At 52.7% G+C, this 20,764-nt stretch overlaps 1 protein-coding gene and 1 long non-coding RNA gene across 2 annotated transcripts; one reads left to right on the forward strand and one right to left on the reverse strand.

The window, feature by feature from the left end:
• Positions 1 to 9,311: 9,311 nt before the first annotated feature.
• IP6K3 (inositol hexakisphosphate kinase 3) lies at positions 9,312 to 19,567 on the forward strand. The gene is made up of 5 exons (XM_005239655.4): positions 9,312 to 9,625; positions 14,497 to 14,719; positions 15,746 to 15,918; positions 16,559 to 16,734; positions 17,982 to 19,567. The coding sequence occupies exons 1-5, from the start codon at positions 9,427 to 9,429 to the stop codon at positions 18,450 to 18,452; spliced, it is 1,242 nt and encodes a 413-aa protein (XP_005239712.1). The 5' UTR covers positions 9,312 to 9,426; the 3' UTR covers positions 18,453 to 19,567.
• Positions 19,401 to 20,745, reverse strand: LOC129785747 (uncharacterized). The gene is made up of 2 exons (XR_008749944.1): positions 20,563 to 20,745; positions 19,401 to 20,532 (listed from the first exon to the last, which is right to left on the reverse strand). It is a non-coding gene; the product is annotated as an uncharacterized LOC129785747 (long non-coding RNA).
• Between the last annotated feature and the right edge of the window lie 19 nt (positions 20,746 to 20,764).

Raw genomic sequence — 20,764 nt, forward strand, 5'->3', positions numbered from 1 at the left:
GGGGAGCTCCGCGAGCCACAGCCTCCAGCCAGACCCTGTACTGCCCACCCCCACCGCAGCCCTCGGAGCGTTCCCGTCGTGCGAGCTGTCCCATCGCGTCTCTGTAACTGCAACGAGATCACGGCCCTGTGACCACACACAGATCTCTGATTCCTCCCGGTCGCTCCCGGCGCCGCGTGTGTTGGCGTACAGGTGTTGCGGAGGGGCGGGCGAGCAGGCAGGTTCCCCAGGAGGGGTGCGAGAGGACCCTCCGTAGCCACGCACACCCTTGTGGTGGCTGGTCTTCTGCTTCTCGTCATGGGATGCAGCTGAGGAACGCGTATCGCTGCTCTGCTTGGCTTGGCTTGTTCCCCAGGTGGATGCGATGGTGTGAGCATCGCTGCTTTGGGCCCCTCCCCGTGGGTGCTTCTGTTTAAAGCCCACCTCGCCGAGCTGGCCAGCCGGCTGCCAAAGATCCCCTTGCCTCTTCTAGGGAGATGGATCCCATCCCTCCCTAACAGGCTATAGTCAAAGAATGTCCCGTTGTCACAGGAGCCAAACCCCTCACAACGGCACCAGCCGCGAAGCCAGAAGTTGATGTGCTTTATACATCTATTTCTGGCTGCGCCCTTTCCTTTTACTGGTAAGATGGAAGAAAAAAATAACTTGGGCACTGACATTTTTTGCTTGTACCTCCAGGGCTTTATAGTTTTCCTTGATTCTGCCCAGGTCCTGGCTTGGGGTGCCATTTGTACCCATGTGAAAGAGTAGCAGAGGGTAGCGGTCCGTGCTGGGCACCAGGGAGGCAGCAGCCCCCTCGCCTGGCTCCCTTCAGGCCATCAGGTGGGTCCTCAATGCCCCCTTAAGAGTCACCCCCTACAAGCCCCCCCGGCTTTTCTTTTTGCAGTATCCGTGGTGCGCTGCTGGCACGGTTTCTCCCTGCAGACCTTACTCGTGGGTGCCCACAGCTGCTTCGGATCTGTTCCTGGTTGTGATGCAGGAGAGCGAAGCCCAGTCCTGCCTTTGTGGGTCACTCGGGTCCAAGGTGCCCCGTTCTCTGTGGCGTTCTGAAATACGGTTTTCCCGTCTCAGAAGCATGGTTCTGAAACCACCTTCCCATGGCAGAGCAGCAGCTTGCTGGGGATGTGCTCCCGGGTGGCAGGAGGACACTGGAGCCTCTGCTGATCTCCCCTCTGATGGAGGAGACCGCCTGGCCTGTGTCACTTCACGGTGACCTGGTGTAGGACCAGACTCCGTGTTTACATCCCGGCTCCAAAACAGGTCTCAGGATCCAAACAGCAACAGCAGAGCACCCTAGGGTGGGGAGGAGCTGCTGGCCAGGGGCTGCGCTTGCAGCTGAGCCACTTCCATGGAAAACAGCTCAGAAACGGGTCTGGAGGGGGGGTCCCCATGCTCCCTGAGGGAGACCAGCTCCTGCCTTGCTCCCAGCTGGGGTCCCAAAGGTGCCACCAGCAGCAAGGACAGCTCAACAAGGGGTTATGTGTGTTTGCCAGCCGGCAGATGAGGCTCCAGCACCCAGCACGAAGGGGCTGGCGCGTGGCGAGGGACCCAGCCTGGCTGTATGGCTGAGGGGGGGCGGGGGGGGCTGTCCTGGTGTCACCGTGCCATGGCTGCAGGTCCTGGCACCGCTGCCTGTCTGAGGAGAAAGAAAATAAAACAGCAGCAAAGACTTTAGGATGGTGCAAAGACTTTAGGATGGTGCAAAGCCTTTGGAGGTGGAAAGGGGAAAACCCTGCACAGCCGGCGCCTGGGCAGGGGGGGGAAGGGTGGGCACCGCACAGCGGGGTCGGCGCTGGCTCCCTGCGTGTGTCCTCGGCAGGTTTTGTTGTTTTTCCTTAACGCCCAAGGCTGCCCTCCGTCGCGCCGTTGCATTCCGGCACTCCTGCAGATATAAATTTAGTCCTTTAATATGAGAAGGGCCCCGCACAGGTCGTGTCAGGATGAGGCTTGGTGGTGCTGAGATCGCGCAGGCGCTGGGGACCAGGCGGCCCTGGCTCACCCGAGGCTTTGCCCTCCGCTTTTATTAATGACGGCGTGCCCACCCTGCCCGGGTCCGTGCCGGGCTGGGAAAGGTTTGGAGTCAGGACTGAGGCTGCAGCCTGAGGCTAGCCGAGGGTAATAATATCTTTCTGCTCGTAATTAGTTCCTAATTAGCATAGTTTTAATATGAGACAGGGTTGCTCTCCCCTTAGAGTGCTCTGCTTTCTACAAGAGGCTGAGTAATTGCCTCTGCGGCTCTGCGGCCGCAATCAGCCCGGCTGCCTGCGTGGGGACCCCGCAGCCGCTGGCGGCCTCAGCTCCGGCATCCTCCGTGCGCTTGTTTTAATGGAGCGGTAACTGCAAAGGACATGTCTCCCGGCCCGGCAATACGCCCGCCATCAAAATGAGATTGCTTCAATTAACACGTGCATTAAAAATCCATACGATAGCCAGCGGGATGGGTTTCTGCAAAGGAGAAAGGTGTGCGCTGGTGATGCGCTGCAGCAGCCGGACACCCATGCTGGGGACACGGGGCAAATCTGGGTGCTCGGTCCTGCCTCGCTGAGCCCAAGGGACCCCCCCATCACGGGCCCGGCCCCCTCCCACCAGCCCAGTAATGATTAGATATAAAGCCTGATGTGTTTGGGGATTGCATACTGGCTTGGCTTCTCTTTTCAGGGGCTTTTGGAGTGATGTGCTATAGCACGTGAAGGACAGAATAAGGGATGTCGGGATGCGCTGCTTGCCCGTGCCACCCTCGTGGTGGGCATGGTGAGGGGGAGCTGGCGTGGAGACCTGCTCTGCCCCATCGGTCCTGGAAAAGGAGGAGGAAACACCAAGACCAGCCTGACTTGGGGGACAGGAGAAGGTAGAAGCAGCTGCTGGGAACCAGCATGTTCCTGCTGCTAGGATGGTCCGTGATGCTGAGCCGTGCCTTATATGTTTTACTCCCAGCCTGCCCTCTCCCCTGGCCTCTAGCTGCTCCAGGGCCATCACGGCGCAGGTGATGCAGAGCTGAGTCGTGGCCGGGAGACGTTCCACCCTGTTGCTGGAAGGTGGCAAGGTACCTCTGGGGAATTTACACCCTGAATTTTTGATGCCTCTGTTGCATTTTGCAAAGACTGGCTGATGGGTTCAGAAGTTGTTGGCGGGGGATGTGCAGCGGCTGGCCCGGCAGAGTGCCTGTGTCAGCTTTTTTTTCCTTCAGAAACCTAGCTTATTTAAAAAAAAAAAAAACCAAACAAAAAAACCCAACAGAAAGGCACTTTCCTGAGCTAAAATACCAGCATAAAGCAGAGTGAAGTCAGAGCTCAGGAATCAGGGTCTTTGTTTGATTCTTGCCTTTAATCTCAGCCTCTGCCCCCAACCATCAGTTCGATCCCTCTGGTCTTCGCGAGCCTGCTTTCTCCTCTCCAGTTAGCCAGAATTACTACATCCATCAATCGTTATCTCCACAGTGAGATTTTCTTCCCAACCTCCCGCTGGTTTGCTGCAGAGCCCTCCCAGCACCTTCCCCACGGCAGCCTGCGGGGCCCCAGCTGCGGACACTGCTTTGGTAACGTCCCCAAGTTACTGCTGGGGACTGGCCCGGGTGCCCCAGGACGGGGGGCTGAGGGTGGGCACCCTCCTTGTCCTGGGGCATGCCAGGGCCGTGTGGCCTCCTAAATAACCCACGGGTCCTGTATTCCTGGGATGCACGGGGCTGGCACGGCATGTCCAGAGGATGCCTGCCCTCGGCAGGACGCCGGTGTTTGGAAGGGGGTCCGGAGGGGGTCGGGGGGGACATGTGCTGTCCTTGACTCACTGGAGGAGACAATCTGGCCCTGGCAGGAAGCTCCCCGGGACTTTTCCATTCCCCCCACTGCTTCCAAGTGCCGAGGTGTCGTTTTTCCCTGCACGAGGCTGTTGGCAGGGTCAGGGCTGGATGGCTGCGGGCTCCGCTCCCTGATCCGCTCACCGGCTGCCCAGCGGGGGGGCAAACCCCAGCCTTGCCCCCCTTGCCGTAAACAGCTTTTCTTTGCCAAAAAGGCTGGGGGTCCAGTCTGTCCCACAGCATCCCAGCCCCTCTCCCCACCTCTCTCCAGCGATCCCAGCCCCTTCGCCTGTCCCCTGCGTCGCCCTGGCGTGTTTTCCCCACACAGGGAGCAAACGGCCAGTAGGTTTGTTTGCTGGGAGCTCTGGGAAACTGGTGTCCATCCCGCTCCCACCGCCCTTTCCCTGCTGGCTCCCAGCCTGTTCCCGCAGGGAGGGGATAAACATCAGGGGGGTCCAGCCTGGGGAGGGGGCTTTTGCAAGTGGAAAACAGACCGGAAAAAAGCAACGGTTGTTTTCCTGGAGAGGAGGTTGCCCAAGCGAGCCGGCGTGTGGCCACGTGTTCTGGGAAGCCTCGTACGTGGCTGGCCCCTTCTCCCCCCATCCTTAACCCTCTCGCGCAGGCGGCTTTGTTTGCCTTTAACACCCAGGGGTGTTTTTCCCCTCTGGAGAGCTCAGCAGTCAGCTGGACATACCAAGCGCTTGCCAGCGCTGGCAGCAGTCAGGTGATGGCCCAAATGTCCACGGGCTCCCCCCGCTCCCTCATTTCTCACCCTTGAGCCGCAGAGAAGCGCAGCCCAGGCAGCACCCCGAGCCCCCACGGAGAACCCACCGGCCACACGCACCCAGCAGGTGAGTCCAGGGTGGCTTCTGCATCGGCACTGGCCACCCTCCAGGGCAGGGTGGATACGGGCAGGATGAACGAGCACGGCACAGCTCGGAGCACAGCGTGGCTTGTGGGGAGGGATGGGAGTGAGGGGGACAGCCAGCACCCAGGGTGGGGGCTGGTGTGAACCTCTGGAGCAACCTGGGGTCCGCAAAAAATGAGCCTGGTGGGTTTTTGGTTCTTCATCGTGCTTGTGGCATCTCCAGAAAGCGCAGGGCAGCTCAGCAGAGGGGCAGATGGTGTCTGGTGGAGTGAAAGGCAGAAATCGGGCAGAGAGGTGACAGGATCAAGCCCTTTCCCATGGGATGTGGTGTCCCCCTGTCCCACGGCACTACTGGCAGCCCCAAGCTCGCTACCATGGTCCATAGGCACGTTCCTGAGTCCCACCAGGAAGCCCAGCCCTCGCCAGCCCCGCACCATCTCCCGATGGCCATGCCAGCCCTGAGGGTGGGCAGGGGGCTGTCAGCACCCCGCCAGCCCAGGAAAACACAACTCCCACCCCTCCCCATCGATCCCGCTGCTTCCCATAAACCAGCCAAATAAATCCTTCAGTGCAGCAAACTGAATCTTTGCATCTTCTTCATGAGGGACGTGGGGACCAGTCATCAACTTTACGAACGTCATTTTATTTCAGGAAAGGAAACGAAAGATAAAAGAGCTGAGGGTTTCTGCACGTAAGGATTTATGGCAGGATGGTTAGAGCTGGGTTTCTTGCTGAGAGCCGAGCTTCACGCTCCCGGCATGGTGCTGCCCTGCAACTGTTTTTCTGACTTTGGCTGTGGTCATGGGAAGAGCAGAAAAGGCAGATTTGAAGGTACACTGGGGGTTGCAGCCGCTTGCCTGCCTGTGCAAACAGCCCCAGTCTCCTTCGAGCCCCGCCAGGATGGGCACGGGGCTGGAACCAGTAGGATTTTCCTTACGGCCAAGGTGTTGCAGAGGCCAAAGACTGAAGGGAAATGGGGCAACTGGGCTTTGCGAAGCGCACCCGCCCCTTGCTGTGGGGCTGGGCTGGTGCTCGCTGCAGGAGCTGGCTTTTATTCCAGGTCAGCTCCAGTACCAAGAGCTACAGACGTACAGATGTCTTCAAATTAACACCTGTGGTTTTTTCTTGCTTTTTAATTAAGAAAAAAAACAAAAAACAAACAAAGCCCCCCAGCTCCCTGCAATGCTTGAAACCCAGCTTTGCCTCAGGGTGCTTTGGGATGCTCTGGAGACCCAGGACCCCCAGAGGGGAAGGTGCTGACCATGATATGTAAAGCTAAGAACATGGTCGCACGCTGACAGGGCACCTGGTTTTAAAGTGATTTTGCTTTTTAATATTCCAAAGTATTTCTGCCAAGAGGACCCCACCTATCTCCAAGGGATGGGCGTTCTCTGGGGGGCCGGGCTGCCTGCGGGTTGTTCCCCAGTGTGTCAGACTCAGAGCCACAACGGTTCTGCTTGGGATGAGGTGGAGTAAGCACTAATTAGAGATCAGAGAATTTAATCTGCTTGATTTGTTTCGGTGATGTTTAGAGTTAGGAATAGACAACTTGCTTTGACTCTTTCGACATTTGGCCCTAGATGAGAGCAGGGCAAAGGATAACGGTACCCGGCCATCAGAGAAATAATAGAATGCTTTAAATAATAGAATGATAGAACGGTTGGGGTTGGAAGGGATTTACAGACCATCTAATTCCCACCCCCTGCCACAGGCAGGGACACTTGCCACCAGCCCAGGTGGCTCCAAGCCCCGTCCAACCTGGTCTTGAACCCTTCCGGGGATAGGGCATCCACAGCTGCTCTGGGCACCCTGTGCCTCGCCGCACTCACAGTAGATTTCTTCCTGATATCACAGCTAAATCTCCTCTCTTTCAGTATCTTGTTTTTTTTCTTTTTTTTTTTCTTTTTTTTTTTTTTTTTCTGGAGAGGGGAGTTCTCTATACAGAGAAGTATTCTCCTTCCCCAATATTTTCTGACTCATCTTCTGCAGTGCCTGGTTGCTTTTTTTATTATTTTTTTTAAGCTAGGAGAAAAATATACACGGTTCTTGGTTTTGTTTTTGACAACACAGATTTATCTGTAATTTCATGTATTTTTAGTGATGTAAATATCTTTTGGCATTCATGATAACCTGAGCCGATAGAAGTGATTTATTTCAGGAGAGTCTTGTTTCAGAGGAGCTCAGAGCAGCTCAATAAGTGTTTGCGGCAACATTTATCTGCTCCAAATAGACAAGCTGCTTCAGAACAAAAAACTAAATGAAAAGAACCCCTTTCTCTCACCGCAAATCTTGCTCTGAGTTTTGCTTAAGAGAAAACAATAAGAGCCTTATCAAATTGTGGGTTTTCTTCCCCCCAACTCTCTTTGCAATGCCAAGGTTGCCAGAATTGTAAAAGTGTGTTATGTCAGCCAAGTTTCAGCCTTGGACTGTCTCTGAAGCAATAAATACTGGATTGAAGTTGTGTTGTGCTCTCTGCTCCAAAGAGGTGTTATGACAAATTCCCTTGCTTTTTGCTTTTCCTCCTTTTTTTCTATTTTTTTTTTAAGGAAGGCAGGAGGGAAAAAGAAACAATCCACAGCAAACCTGTAGCTTTCAAGGGAGAAATCCTCTTTAAAAAGTTGTCGCAACTTAACAAAATGCTAAATGCTTTTATTAACTTCTAGAAAGGCTCTGAAGAGCTGCTTTCTTCCCCGACTGAAAAGCACTCATGAAAGTGGCCTGGCTTTGTTCCCTGTGCTGGTACAGGCTGGTAATTGCAGAGTAGAAATTCCTCTCCAGCTGTGGTTTGATGATGAAAAAATAGAAAAAGGGGGGGTGGGGGGGATGGGAAATAAACCCACCTTGGGGGAAGGTAAAGGAGCTGCTGCTCCGTGTGTTTTGAGGGCAGGTGGGTTTCTTCTCCCCCTTCTCCGCCTTCAACCCACTTCATCCCACTCCTCCAGGCAAAAAAACAAAACGGGCACCTGCGCCGAGCGCTTGTGTGCTCGGTGGTTTAATTGCAGCAGGAGGAGCATGAAGGGGAAATTTCCGCAGCAGAGCTTTGACTCTTTGTTGCTGGATGAGGAACAGGCTGCGTTTCAGCGGTGAGAGCTCCCAGGATGGGCTGGAAGCGCTGGTTCGGGGTGGGGGGGCTGAGCCTGCCCTTCTCCAGAGACAACCACGATGGGCACCTGGGGGTTTATCGCTGGCGTGAGCAGGGAGGTACCACCGTCCCCTCGGCGGGGTCTCCTGGTGGAGGAGAGGGTGCTGGTGCTGCCCTGGTCCCAGTAAAGCTTGGTGGGGGTGGAGGTGGTGCCGCTCACCCAGCAGCACGTCCTCAAGGCTCTGCTGGAGAGAGATGGATCTGTCAAAGGTGGCGTTACCTGCTGCGCTGGGGTTTTGCTGGCAAAAATAGGATGCGAAGCTCCTGATGCTATGCTGAAGCTGGGGGAACAAGGAGAAAGTCGGCTGTGCTAACAGGGGCAGGCAAACCCAGGCTCAGCACACCCCCTTCCGAGGGCTGCAGGAACATGGACCCCTCCTCAAAAGGATGATTTCCCCCCCACACACACATCCCATCCCTTTTAGTTTGGGGTCTGGAGTGTCCTCCTCTGGTTTTACTGCCTCGATGGTATGAAGCCAGGCTGCTTCTCCGGTGTAAATATTAGCTCAGCCACCTTTCTGTCTTCCCCAGTGGCTGTGGGATTCCTCTGCCTGGTGCCCACCAGAGCAAGAGGTACCCAGGGGCTTCTTGCAAAGAGCAAAGTGGGCGTTGGTGGGTGCTTGCAAGAGAAAGCAGGGTGCTGCTGCCAGGGCGGTATGGCACAGGTGTGGTCCACGTCCGTGCTCTTCCCGCTCGACTGTTTTAGAGCCAGGACTTGACAAAATCAAGGAGGAATTTCTCTCGGGGGCTACAACCAGGAAGGGATCTGGTGCTGGATTCTCCTTGGGGCTGCGGCAGAGGGCAGGGCTGGGGAGCGGGGGGGAGTCGGGGGGTGCCAACCGTCTGGGTGCTGGTTTGACGCATCCTCACGCCACGTGTCAGCGCGGTGGAGGAAACGCTCCTGCTGATGCCCCGGTGTTAAATGGCTGGGAATGTCCCAAATCCAGGTTCCTTTAGAAGGTGCAGAAAACATTGCTAACCCCATCAGCAGTGTTAAGAGGCAAGGGACGGCGCAGGGATGGGAAATTGCAGAGGCTTTATTAATAAAGCTTCTTTGCAAGGAACATCTTAGCTTGGGAAAGACTAAGACCATCATTAACACCGCTTCGTAAGGCAAACTGGGGCTGGTCCACAGCAAGGGGTGTCGTTAATACAGTGTATTAATAATCTGGCACTACCAGCCCCAGGAATGCCCTGATCCAGCTGCTTTAACGAGGCCACCGCATTAACTTGATAGCTCTTCTCGGTCACTGCCTTCTGCTTCTTTTGCCACCGACAGGTCTAAATTGGGTCTTTTCTGGACTCTGCATTTCAGATGGCGGGTCCCTGCCAGTCCCGGGGAAGCTGAAGATCTCATCCCAGCCAGCTGTGCCCTGGATGCCCGGCCCCGGCTGTGGCACGGGCTGCCACCAGGCAGACCCCAGGGTGCCGGCGCAGATGGTGGCTTTGCGGTGGCTTGTCCCCCCTTCTCACGCCCCCCAATACTCTGTTTTTCAGACAGCGCCGGTGAGAACCCAGAGTGGGCATTAACTGGCCTGGCACAGTATGTCCCAAACTCTGCTCCTGATCCCCCTTTGCCGCTACTGAAGGAAGCCAGCCCCCCTCCGCCTTTCGCCCAGCACCATGGTGGGGCAGAGCCCCCTGGACCCCAGCGAGAGCAGGACCGCCGTCCTCCTGGAGCCCTTCGTCCATCAGGTGGGCGGCCACATGAGCATGATGAAGTACGACGAGCACACGGTCTGCAAGCCCCTGGTCTTGCAGGAGCTGAGCTTCTACGAGTCGCTGCCCTTGGCCATGAGGCAGTTCACGCCCCAGTACAAAGGTAAGGGGAGATGGTGGGGAAGGAGCCAAGGGCTGTTGTCACCAGGATCTGGCCTGAGGCCGGGATAAAGGGCTAGTGGCAGTGCGGGAGGTACCGGCTGGCTCGGTCGGGCTGGGTCTGAGCTGTGGACCCCCATCACTTGTGCAGGTTTTGCTGAGCAAGGATGCTTTCCCGGGTGAGAGCGGGCACAGCGGCCGGTCTGTGAGACTGGGACAGTTTCCTGGGTCTCTGTGGCTGGAAGGGGACTCTGTGATATCTAATAAAGGTTGAGCACTGGATGATGGCACCGGGAGATCTTTCCTTCTGCTCATCCCCTTGGTGCCGTGGTTGGCTTTGGTAACACAGGGGACTCGTTTTAAACAGGGCTGAAATTGGTCTGTTCCTGAGGCACAAGAGGGAGGCTGAGAGCATGAACACAATCCCAGGGAACTGAGAGCCTGGGCAGTGCCGAGGCAGGACAGGGAAGGTAAACACAGGAAAAACACAGAACAAGGGGCAGGAATAGGATGGGGTTTCCAACAGTGTTTGCTTTGAGGATTTTGCAGGTCATGGCCCCAAATAAGCTGGCCTGATGGCATGCAAATGGCAGCACTGAATAGGTGCAGGAAAGCAGGAGCTAGGAGGGTCTTGTTCACCACAGGATTCCCAAGAGGGAATTGGGAATCACCCAAGAGGAGGTGAAGGTTTGTGTCAGAAGCAAAGTTGTTGGTGAGGACAAGGAAAGGGTCAGGGTTGACACTAGCATGAGCTGGGGGAGAGATCCTTGGGACTGCCATGAAATACCAGGCCTGAAAAAAACAGCCGAGGGATGCACCAGCCGAGAGATGCACCAGCCCAGGGATGCACCAGCCCAGGGATGCGCCTGCCCAGGGATTCACCAGTCCAGGGATGCGCCTGCCCAGGGATGCACTGGGCATCACTTGTGCTGGGTGCTCCGCCTCAGTCAAGCCCTGCTCCCCACAATGCTCCTGGGAGCGCTGATCTCTGGAAAACCAGAGGTACAGACCACTTAAATTAAAAATCAAAGCCAGGCAGCTGTCCTGCCACAAGCAAGAATTTCCTGGGATAGGGAAAAGCCTCCCACCTGCCCCTCAGCTTGGTGCACCTCTTCAAACACCTCCCCCACCCCTAACTCTCCTTGCCTTGAGCCACTTTCCCAGCTGAATTTCTCAGCTTAGCTACTGGAAAACAGCACTCGGTGTCTGGGGAAGGGGGTCCTAATATTTTTTTGAGACATCCTCCCTCCCTCCCTTTCTTATTCCCTCACTATTTCTGCTTTTACTGCCAGACTTGTGCTGCTCATAAAGCACCTGACCCTGGATTTTTGCGCCAGGCGAGAAGCTCAGCTATCACGTAAAAACTTAAAATATCTTTTGGTCCTTCAGTGTTACAGAAAAGAGCTCAAAGTGTCAGCCGCGCTTTCGATGCGCTTCCAATCTAATCTCTCCCTTTCCCAGCAAGTCAGAGGCCTTTGCAGATTTATGGGACGATATTAAAAAGATGCTTAAGAAAGAAAACAAGGCTTCCTCTAAGCAATTTTCTTTAGCAGGGGCCAGGGTTCAGAGCTGGAGAGCTGGCCCCTGCTCCGTCTCTTTAATAAAGATGTTAAGCGGTCCCAGCTCATCAGTTCAGGGGTGGCCCGGTTATTAATACCTTTTTGTCTTCTTTTCCTCTTCTATTGCAAGTCCCAGTGAGTTTTGTGATGAAGGGTAATTAAATAGCAATTCTTCTCCAATTTGGCATTGGGCACGTACTTTTTTTTTTTTTTTTTTTTTTTTCCCTGCTTGTAACTGTCCCAACCCTGAATGCCAGGCAAATTAAAGAGGTGGAACGTTTTCCCACGAGGGTGATGAGTAGGATGAGCATCAGGGGGAATAATTCTGAGGTCTTCATCACCCATTCACACGTGTCCATGTTCCTCATCTCTATTCTTAGGCTGCGGGGGCAGGGACGGCCCAGGGACCATTATGTAATGATGACATTATGTGCAATGTTGATCAAATGTCATCATTCACATCTAACACCGAGTTGGCTGCATGAAAAATGCCTACCGCTCGCTTAACCATTTCAGGCAGGTTGGTGACCTTGGGACCAGCTTTTCCCACTGCCAGCCCCTTGCAAACTTCTGCCTGCCCCTAGCTGAGCTTGCAAGGGGATGCTGGACTTGTTTTCAAGCCCACTTCTGCTCAGATTCTTATTGCACGCAGCAGTAAATAAATGCACTTGTAAATTTAAAAATAAATCCGTGAGGGTAGAGCTACATAGCAAAATGCTCCTGAGGCTCACTGGAATGCCACTAGCATGGTGACAGCACCCGTAAATACCTGCTGGCTGCCCCACTGGTGCGGGACAGGAGGGGGATTGTGGGTTTGGTGACACTAAAATGCCAGCAAAGTCAAGTACACCTTTGCTCCCAGATAGGTGTTTTCTTGTTGCTGTAGATAGAAGGGCGGTAGCCGTGTGTAACAGGTTTGTTTTGCACACACAAGTCACATGCAGGACACATGCAAAACCTGTAGGGAAGCACACCAGGAAACAAAAGTATTTTTCAGGCTTGATGTGTAGGTTTCTGAAGAGTTTTCAACTGGCAGGAGTGAGAGGATCACATTCCCTTGCAATTTAACTGCTCATTCTCGCCATTGCAAATCTCCCCGTTAATTTTCATATTAATGGAAGATACTTAAGAACCCTATAGTTTCATGCTATATATAACGCTTTTAGGGCCAGATTGTCAGCACTATGTAAATCAGCACAGCTCCATTGACTTGCAGATATGTAATTGGGACAGTTTTTAAGGTTACAGGCTGCTATAGCACCGTAACTGAGGCGTAGTGCTAGATTTGGAATCGAGGACTCCATTCGCCTCGCAGTGACTTTTTAAAAATAAAAAGGCTTTGATTTAGGTAGAAGATATGCTAGCTTTTTTTTTTTTTTTTTTCTTTTCTCCTGCCTGCCTCCCCTGAAAATTCAAAGCAGGCATCCGAGCTGATAGGGATTTCGCTTGCTCTCGGTTATCCGTAATAGGGGTTTGCTACAAAAGGGGTTCAGCGAAGGTAACAGTGGAGCCTGAGGAAGACAGAGCTCCCTGTGCTCACCATCACCACAAGCACAGGACTGAGATAGCTAAAAATATTCCTTACCCCCTTTTTAAGGCTTCCAGCTCCCTTGGCAGAGCTGCCTGTGTATATTTCTCCGCCAGTTCAGTGCAAAAGGAGCTGGTTTAGCCATGGCACGCTGTTCCCATTAATGCTGGGTTTACAGCAAAAGGGAACAGAAATGGTTGTGGTACCTGAGCAGAGGGGTGGGAGGGAAGCGCGTCCCAGTACAGCTGGAGCTGTAGGGTGATGGGGTGCAGGACCCGGGGAGGGATGGGCACCCTGAGCCTAACAGAGGTGGCTGGTGGCTGCAGACACACAGGGCTCCTGCAATTCAGGCGGTGAAAGCCTCTCCCAGTCAGCAAAAACTCAGCAGGCAGGGCTCTGCGCACACACAGAGGGCAAATCCTTCTGTCTGTGTTTATTTACTACCATCTCACTTTAGATGGAGAGAAGGGAGCGTGCATATTTATTTGCTTTGGCAAATTCTTTGCTCGGGAGAACAGAGCTCCCTTGTTCTTTAAGCTGCTGCAAAGCATCTCCCCGCAGTTCCCCACAGACCAAGTGAGGATACCCTGGGGACAGCTGGATAAAACCCAGCTCCTCATGTTGCTGATGGGGGGCTCTTTCCAGTGATGAGTTTTGCTGGTCCAACAGCCTCGACCATCCTCTTTTGGATCTCCCATACTGCAGCGCGACTTGAAAGCAGCAGGGTACGACTCATGTGTCTGGCATCCCCTCAGAGCCCCAAAGGGCCCTGCTCTAAAAATGCCTCCGCTGCCTTGAAAGGCTCAGGCAGCCCTGCCAGAGGGCTGCAGGAGCAGGATTGCGGTTATCAGCCTTTTTCAGAAAGGTCAGAGCTGTCTGGTACGTGAGCCATGGCCATTCCTGCTCTGTCATTTGAGAGGCGGAGGCAGCCGTCCCCATGCAGGGATGCGCTGAGACTGGGCTAAATCCGTGATGGGCTGAATGGCATTCGAGCCCCGCGATTCCTGTTAAGAGTCAGGGAAAATTGCGATGTTAAAATACACAGTGGTGTTTTAAGCACTTAGGGTGGAAAGTAATAATCCCCGGTCATGGGCACGGTCACGGTCACGGTCACGGTCCCGCCTCGTGCATGGAGACCAGACATGTGAGGGTCCTGTTCCCACCATCGGCTGTTTGGGTGCTTGGTGCTTGGGGAAGGACATGACCAAGACAATGTAAGGGTGTCACATATGCAGGCAGCGCTGCCAGCCCCTGCAGATGCCTCTGCCCTTGCTCCCGGGGGCCCTCCAATTAAAGGAGACACTTGGCATCCTGGCTGTCTTTGGAAAAGTCCTTGTCCCCAACGCTCCCTTTGCTTCCTGCCGATGAAAAGCATTTCCAACTTTGCCCTGTCTTAAAAAGCGAGACCTAAATCCTTTGTCATAAAGAAACCAGAATCTCCCGGTCCAAAGCAGGGGCCTTTGCTGGGTCACTCGTGGTGTAGCCAAGCCTGGAGGGATGGAGGATGAAGGAACATGACGTTCAGAGGAGGCAGGTTTCAAGCCGAGCCTTGGAGAGGAGGAAACTTTAGAAAAGTCTGTGGCTGTTTCCCAGGGTCTCAAACGAATGGTGTTTATTTGGCCTCAAAGCAGAGTGGGGTCAGCGTGAGAGGCCACCAAAACACGAGGAGGCAGGTGTCCTGCTAAGCGCCAGCCCGCTCAGGAAGGCTGGACCACCACGGGCTGGTGCAGATGGTGGCCCATGGGTTAACGTCATCCTCATTTGTTTTTTTCCCCCCTTTTTGTCCAGGCATCGTTTCTGTGCACCTCAAAAAGGACAGCCTCGGCAACCTGACCCTGATCGCCAGCCCCAGCCTGCAGACAGAGAGCTGCAGCCGCCTGGATAACGCCATCGGCGACTCCTCGGTGACGATATGGCACAAATGCAAGTGGGCTGCCAGCACCAGCACCGGCACCGAGCACACGCTGGTCAACTGGAATCACGCGCAGGTCACCAAGACCTTCAAAGACAGGTGAGGGTCTGCCATGGGCGGGCTGCTCCCTGCAAACCTCCTCCTGGTCCTTGTCTGTCGCTTTGGGTAGGGTCTAACTGGGATGGGTTTGGTGGGCCAGCAAAAACCCAGCCAGCAAAAGCAATGCCCGGCCAAGGTGAGGAAAAGCAAAGCCCAGCCTGGTGGCTTCGTGGTTCACCTCCTCCCCAGCTCGCGGATGGGGCGGAGCAGGTTTGGCAGTCGCTGAGATGCTGTTGCTCAAACACATGCCCCAAACTCTGCTCTAAACCTGCACCCTCAGAGCACAGCGGGCTCCAAAGGGAGGAGAGGCCCCAGGAGAACGGCCACCAAGCGCACAGCACCTAACACCCTTCTGCTGGGAACTGCTCATTCCAGGATGGTTCAATCCTGCCCTCGTGCCAGGGGGGAGCTGGCTCTGAGAGGCACGGCGGTGCTTGCAAGCACACCGTGACCTCAGACCCGGCAGAGGCTTTCTGCGAGACGCTTCCATCTCGGCCTGGTTCAGAAAAGACCGAGGTCAGCTGCGGCTAAAGGGTGCAATATCGCTGCCGTGAAACCGCTGCCTTCGGTGCGATGGGAGTTATGTTTTTTTCGACGAGCGAGACCAAGGAATGACCCTCCAAGGAGAACAAATCTCATCGCTCCCTCCCTCCCCTCCTGGAAGGCTGCTGCTCTAAATTGGGAATCATTCCTGTGGTTGGACGATTTGCCCGTGTTGTGCCCGTTAGGCAGATAAATAGAGATTCCTGGTCGTTGGTGCTATGAATGGCACTTTTCATAGGAGCCAAGCACACTTTGAAATTGTAATGAAAGAAAATATTGGCACCCAGCAATGGCTGGCTTTCTGAAAATTACTTTTACAGAGTAACAAAGGATCTCTGCAGGTTGGACATGATCAATATGTTTTCTTTGGGAGTCCCTGAACATTTACCTTATCAAGTTTGAGGCTCTACAAAAGAGGAGGGGAGGGAATATTCTCTTCTGGAGTTTATAAACCAAACGTGTTCTTTTGTGTGCTTTGTCTAGCTGCCCAGGGAAGGTGCTATTGAGGACAGACCTTCAGTACCGCACAGATTCACTTTTGGAAGATGCAAATGGAAACCAGCCAGAGAGAAAAAGCTACAACCCCTGGGGACTGCACTGTCACAGGCAGCACCTGAACCGCATGTCCTCCAAGCATAATGAGAACAAACTTCATCGTATCCTTTCTCCTCTCTCCCCTCCAGCATAGCCTTGGCTACAAATAACAGCCCGTAATCAATGTATGGTTTACTGCAGGAGTATGCGTCCCTCTTCTGCCCAGGCTCTGGGAAAAGACAGAATATAGTTGCTCTGTTATCTTCTCCCACTGTTCATAAAAAAAAAAAAAATTAAAAAAAGGGAAAAAACCCACTTCCCATCAAGGCTATTCAGCATAAATCAAGGATCCCCTTGGCATACATTTGAAAACACAACTATATAGGAATTAGCAGCTGCCTTGCCTTTTATTTTCCTATTACACTTCATTACCCACCAGTCAGGTGAGTAATAGGGTTTAACAACTTCCCCCACACCCACCGGAGTGAGTACAGCGCTGAGGCAAGGTGCTGGATTGACAGCCCAGGGCTATCATGTCACTGCAGAATGGAGCTGTTGGTGCTTTAATTGGTAGGACTGTACCACAGTAAATTAACTGAAATTGGCAGCAAGGGGCCTATAGCAATGACACGTTGGTAAAATTGGCTCAGAAAGTCTCATTACAGTTGTGAGCTATTATGGAGAGCGTCAGCAGTTGCTCTGATTTAAGACCTCTTTCAATTAGAATTTAAAAGTATTGGGTTTCCCTTAACTCATGTTCAGAGTTTCTATTACTCGAAAACGTGGTATCAAAATACAACTATCCCTGCATCCTGGACTTAAAGATGGGAACCCGGCAGCATGGCGATGATGCCTCGGAGGAGAAAAAAGCCCGGCACATCAAGAAGTGTGAACAAAGCACCTCTGCCTCGCTGGGTGTTCGCATCTGCGGGATGCAGGTAAGGCGAAGCCTCGGTCCTTTTGGTGTTTGCCCAACAGGCGGCTTGAAACCAAGCTGGAAACCTAAAGGGACTCTTTGCTGGTGTAAAATGAAGCAGTTTTATTCTCTTCTCCCAGCAAATAGAACTGGCCGCTCAGCTGTGTGTCCTATCCTCAAAGAGGAGAGGATGCTTAGGGAAGAGTGCGGAATATGGCACGTCCAGGCTGACCCTTTCCCCACGCTGACTTCTGGAGATCTGGCTGCTTTCACAAGCGGTGGCAGCATAAGCACCACCCCACCCCACTGCCGCCAGTATGAGCAGCTGGGAACCAGTTTACCCCAGCTGAGAATCTGCCTGTACAGGAACGCAGATTTCCCTGTCACGCTCAGCTCTTGGCTGCTGCACAAAAAAGAAAAACGAAAAAAGCATCCCGGTGCCCCAGTCGTGCCTTTGCAGAGCCGTCTCATCCTGTCACCGCAAGAGTGAGGGTTTTATTTTGCGCTAAATATGATGGTTCCTCTTGCTCAGAATCACTGCCCTTCCTCCTAGAAACCGAAACCACACATTTCTTTCACTCACACTTCTTGAGCACGTTTCGAAATGTTGTTCTGCTGTGCCTGCAGGATAATTATGAGAAGGATGATTGTAAAGCACATATACAGCAGCGTAAACACCCAGGTTCAAAACCGGTGTCCCTTCCTGCTCTCTGACATCCTTCTCTTGAGCAGATTATTCTTTAAATTACAACTGGCGTGTGAGCCGATTCGAAATTCACTCCCTCATTTCTTACTCAGTGTTACCAGAGCCTCACATAAAAAAAATTCTGTCTACATCTTGTCTCTCTGTGTTTAAGCAAGCGAGATTATCGCTACCCATGCATTACATATTATGAGAAGGTACAAAGCTGGAGTATTCCTGTACTACCGCAAACTCCTACCATAGCCAGAGGGAAAATGCTGTAAATAAATCACTAGTGACACGGCTATGACTTACAGCTATTTGGTTTCACAAAGAGGTAATTTATGGCAGTACAACAAGAATCTGCGCTAGTGGTTTAAATCAAATAGTTTAAATCTCCAGCAAAGACGGGAGATGGGATTCAGCGAGAAGCCTGCAGTACATTGCCAGCACTGCTGGATTTTGCGAGACTGCAGAGGATCTATGTCCCGTCCCTCACCTTGGGTCAGAACTATTTTGATCAGGGCAAAATCTCGAGCTTTGGGAAAACTGAACAACTGAACCTGGATCGTTGCTCTTTCCTCCAGGTTTACCAAGCGGACACTGGCCATTTTCTCTGCAAAGATAAGTATTATGGCAGGAAACTCTCACCAGAGGGATTCAGGCAAACCTTGCACCAGTTCCTGTGCAACGGCAACTACCTCCGAACGGATCTGCTGGAGCCCATCATCCTGCGGCTAAAAGCTCTGCTTTCCGTCATCAGGAAGCAAAGCTCTTACAGGTTCTACTCCAGCTCACTTCTCATCATTTATGATGGACAGGAGCAGAAGGAGAACATGGCACCCTTGGATAACCACCTTCACTTCCCAAAAACAAACTGCAGCTCGTCACACAGCACTAATCATGCCAGAGTTGACGTCCGGATGATAGACTTTGCCCACACCACTTTTAAAGGTTCCAAATGCAATCACACGACTTACGACGGGCCAGACCACGGCTATATTTTTGGCCTGGAGAATCTCATCAAAATCCTTCAGAATATCTCAGAAGGCAAATGACAAATTCTGTGAAATAGCCTGGATTTACTAGTGACCGATAGCTCTGAAAAGCACCGCATTGGGTCAGTTGTACGGGACCCTCACAGCTGCTGGATGGCACGTGCACGGTTTGGAATGAGAGCATGGACAGCTTGCTAGGAGAGCGCAAAAACCGCTACATGCCATTACTGAACTCAAGCGTAAAAAGCAAAGAGCTGAAAGAATCTGTTCTGTCTGCAATCAATCAGATTTATTTTCCTTTTTTGTTTTACTGCTGTCCTTGATTTATTTGTGAGCCAAAAGAAAGCCTTACTGGAAAGAGTCTTAATGATAAAATAGGACCCGCTCACCTCTACACTCACAGAGCCAAGCGGGCTAAGGAGATACTCTGCATTTGACTGAGACTATTAAAATGAGCTGGCAGGTCTGAACAGATTGCAGCATTACTTTCAACTCATGCTCAACGCTACGGGCTGAACACAGAGACACAAGCAGGAGAGGAAAAACGCACACCCTGACATTCACGCTCCACATGCCCAGCGCTTCAAGACCGTCAGGTGTTCTCTGTAGAGTGCAGGTGTTGAAACACGGGCGTACGAGATGCTGCGGAGGTTCTGTGCTGCTTAAGGTGTAAAAGCAGAGAGACCTCAGACCAACCACTGGACCTCACAAAGGTTTAATATCCCTGTGGGATTATAACAGGGCACGTTTCAGAAACTTTCTAAGCAAGGGGCTCCGTAGGGGCTAGAAATAGGGGAATGCGATGATTCTGTCAGATGTCAGTCACAAAAACCAGTCACATCAAGGTACTTTTGCTTAAAAAAAAAAAAAAAAAAAAAAAGGAAGAAAAAAAGTGGGGGGAAAAAGTGTGAGATTGAGTCAGGGACTAGACACTAAAGGTCACCTAGCAATTCTTTGATACAAATATTGTGTGTGTGTTTGAAGGAGACAGTAACAAGAGACTCAAAATAATGTTTACAGCTTTTGTGGACAGATTTTATTATTATGAAACAAACACAATTCCTTCCTGCATGGTGTGGGAAATCTGAAAGAGAAGTCCTTACACAAGGAATCGAGCTACAGAACCCCACTACTGGGGAGTGGGGATATAAATAAAATTGTCTAAGTAACTCTCACCTGTTGTTCATCTCTTTTTCACTTCCACAGCATCCTTAAGTTACATTATCTTTTGTTTAGGGCTGTTTGTTTTGAAGGGAGCCGTTATTTCCACAGGTTTAAACACCAGATCTCAAGGGAGACTCCTTCACTGGTATTTTATTGCAGACAGCTGGTGAATTGCTACAATTTATAGCTGGAAAATTTAAGTCATCTGGCCCAGCTGCTTATTTTACTTGGCCTAAAGTCCATCTGGGAAGACCTCATTATTTACTGGATATTGCTCAGTGTTATGTATTTCTTGCTCACAAACTCAGATGACTATAAAACCAAGCCACACTCTCCTTCGGTAGTGAAAGGACTGAGTCACCAATTACCTTGGCTCACACGTGTGCACCATGGTCCTGCAATCAGCGCCAATTGCTGGTGGTAACGGTTTTGCCGATGGGCTTCACACAGACCCACCTCAGCATCTGCGTCGATGTTCAGCCTCTTGTTGGATGCGTGCACCGGGACATCAGGTCTGAAAGTGGGGATGGATGAAGAAGGGTCTAAGCGTGGGGATGGATGAAGAAGGGTCTAAGCATGACACCAGCAGCCAGACCGCCTTGTCAGCAGAGCAAAACACCCACCGTGGCTCATGCCTCACCCACCATCGCTCCTGGAAGGAAAACAGCAACCTGTTGTTGGACTAGTGCTAGAAGGCACCCACCTCCCTCCCTTCACACCCCTTGTACACCAGCACATAATTATCAAGTATTTAACCATTTGCCTGCCAAGAAGAGGAGCTCTGAACCAGCATACAAGCTTACATACTCCATATGGAGAAGGGGAAAAATAGGCCAGGCTTCCTAGGAGTCCAAAAGGCCAGAAACAAAGTGTTTAGGTAGTTATTACGTGCCGCGCTGCCGGCTGCCTGGCCTGGAACCTGCAGCACCGTGGGAGGGAGACCCCTTAGCACAGACAGAACCTAATAAACAACAACCTAATAAACAACCACCTAATAAATCACAACCTAATAAATGAATGGGCAAGACCAGGTCACTCATCAGCTGCCTTTTAACAGCACAGGGGGGTCGTGGGCCCACCGGGGCCGGGCGGTGGGGGCTGGGCTGGGGGCCCCCCACCTGGGCCGGGCTGTGTGAGGTGCCACCAGGGCCGGGCTGTGGGGGGTCCCCACCGGGGCCGGGCCGTGAGGCGCCACCGGCACCGGGCAG

This window comes from Falco peregrinus, chromosome 16 (genome assembly GCF_023634155.1).
Source record: "Falco peregrinus isolate bFalPer1 chromosome 16, bFalPer1.pri, whole genome shotgun sequence".
In the NCBI taxonomy this organism is placed as follows: Eukaryota; Metazoa; Chordata; class Aves; order Falconiformes; family Falconidae; genus Falco; species Falco peregrinus.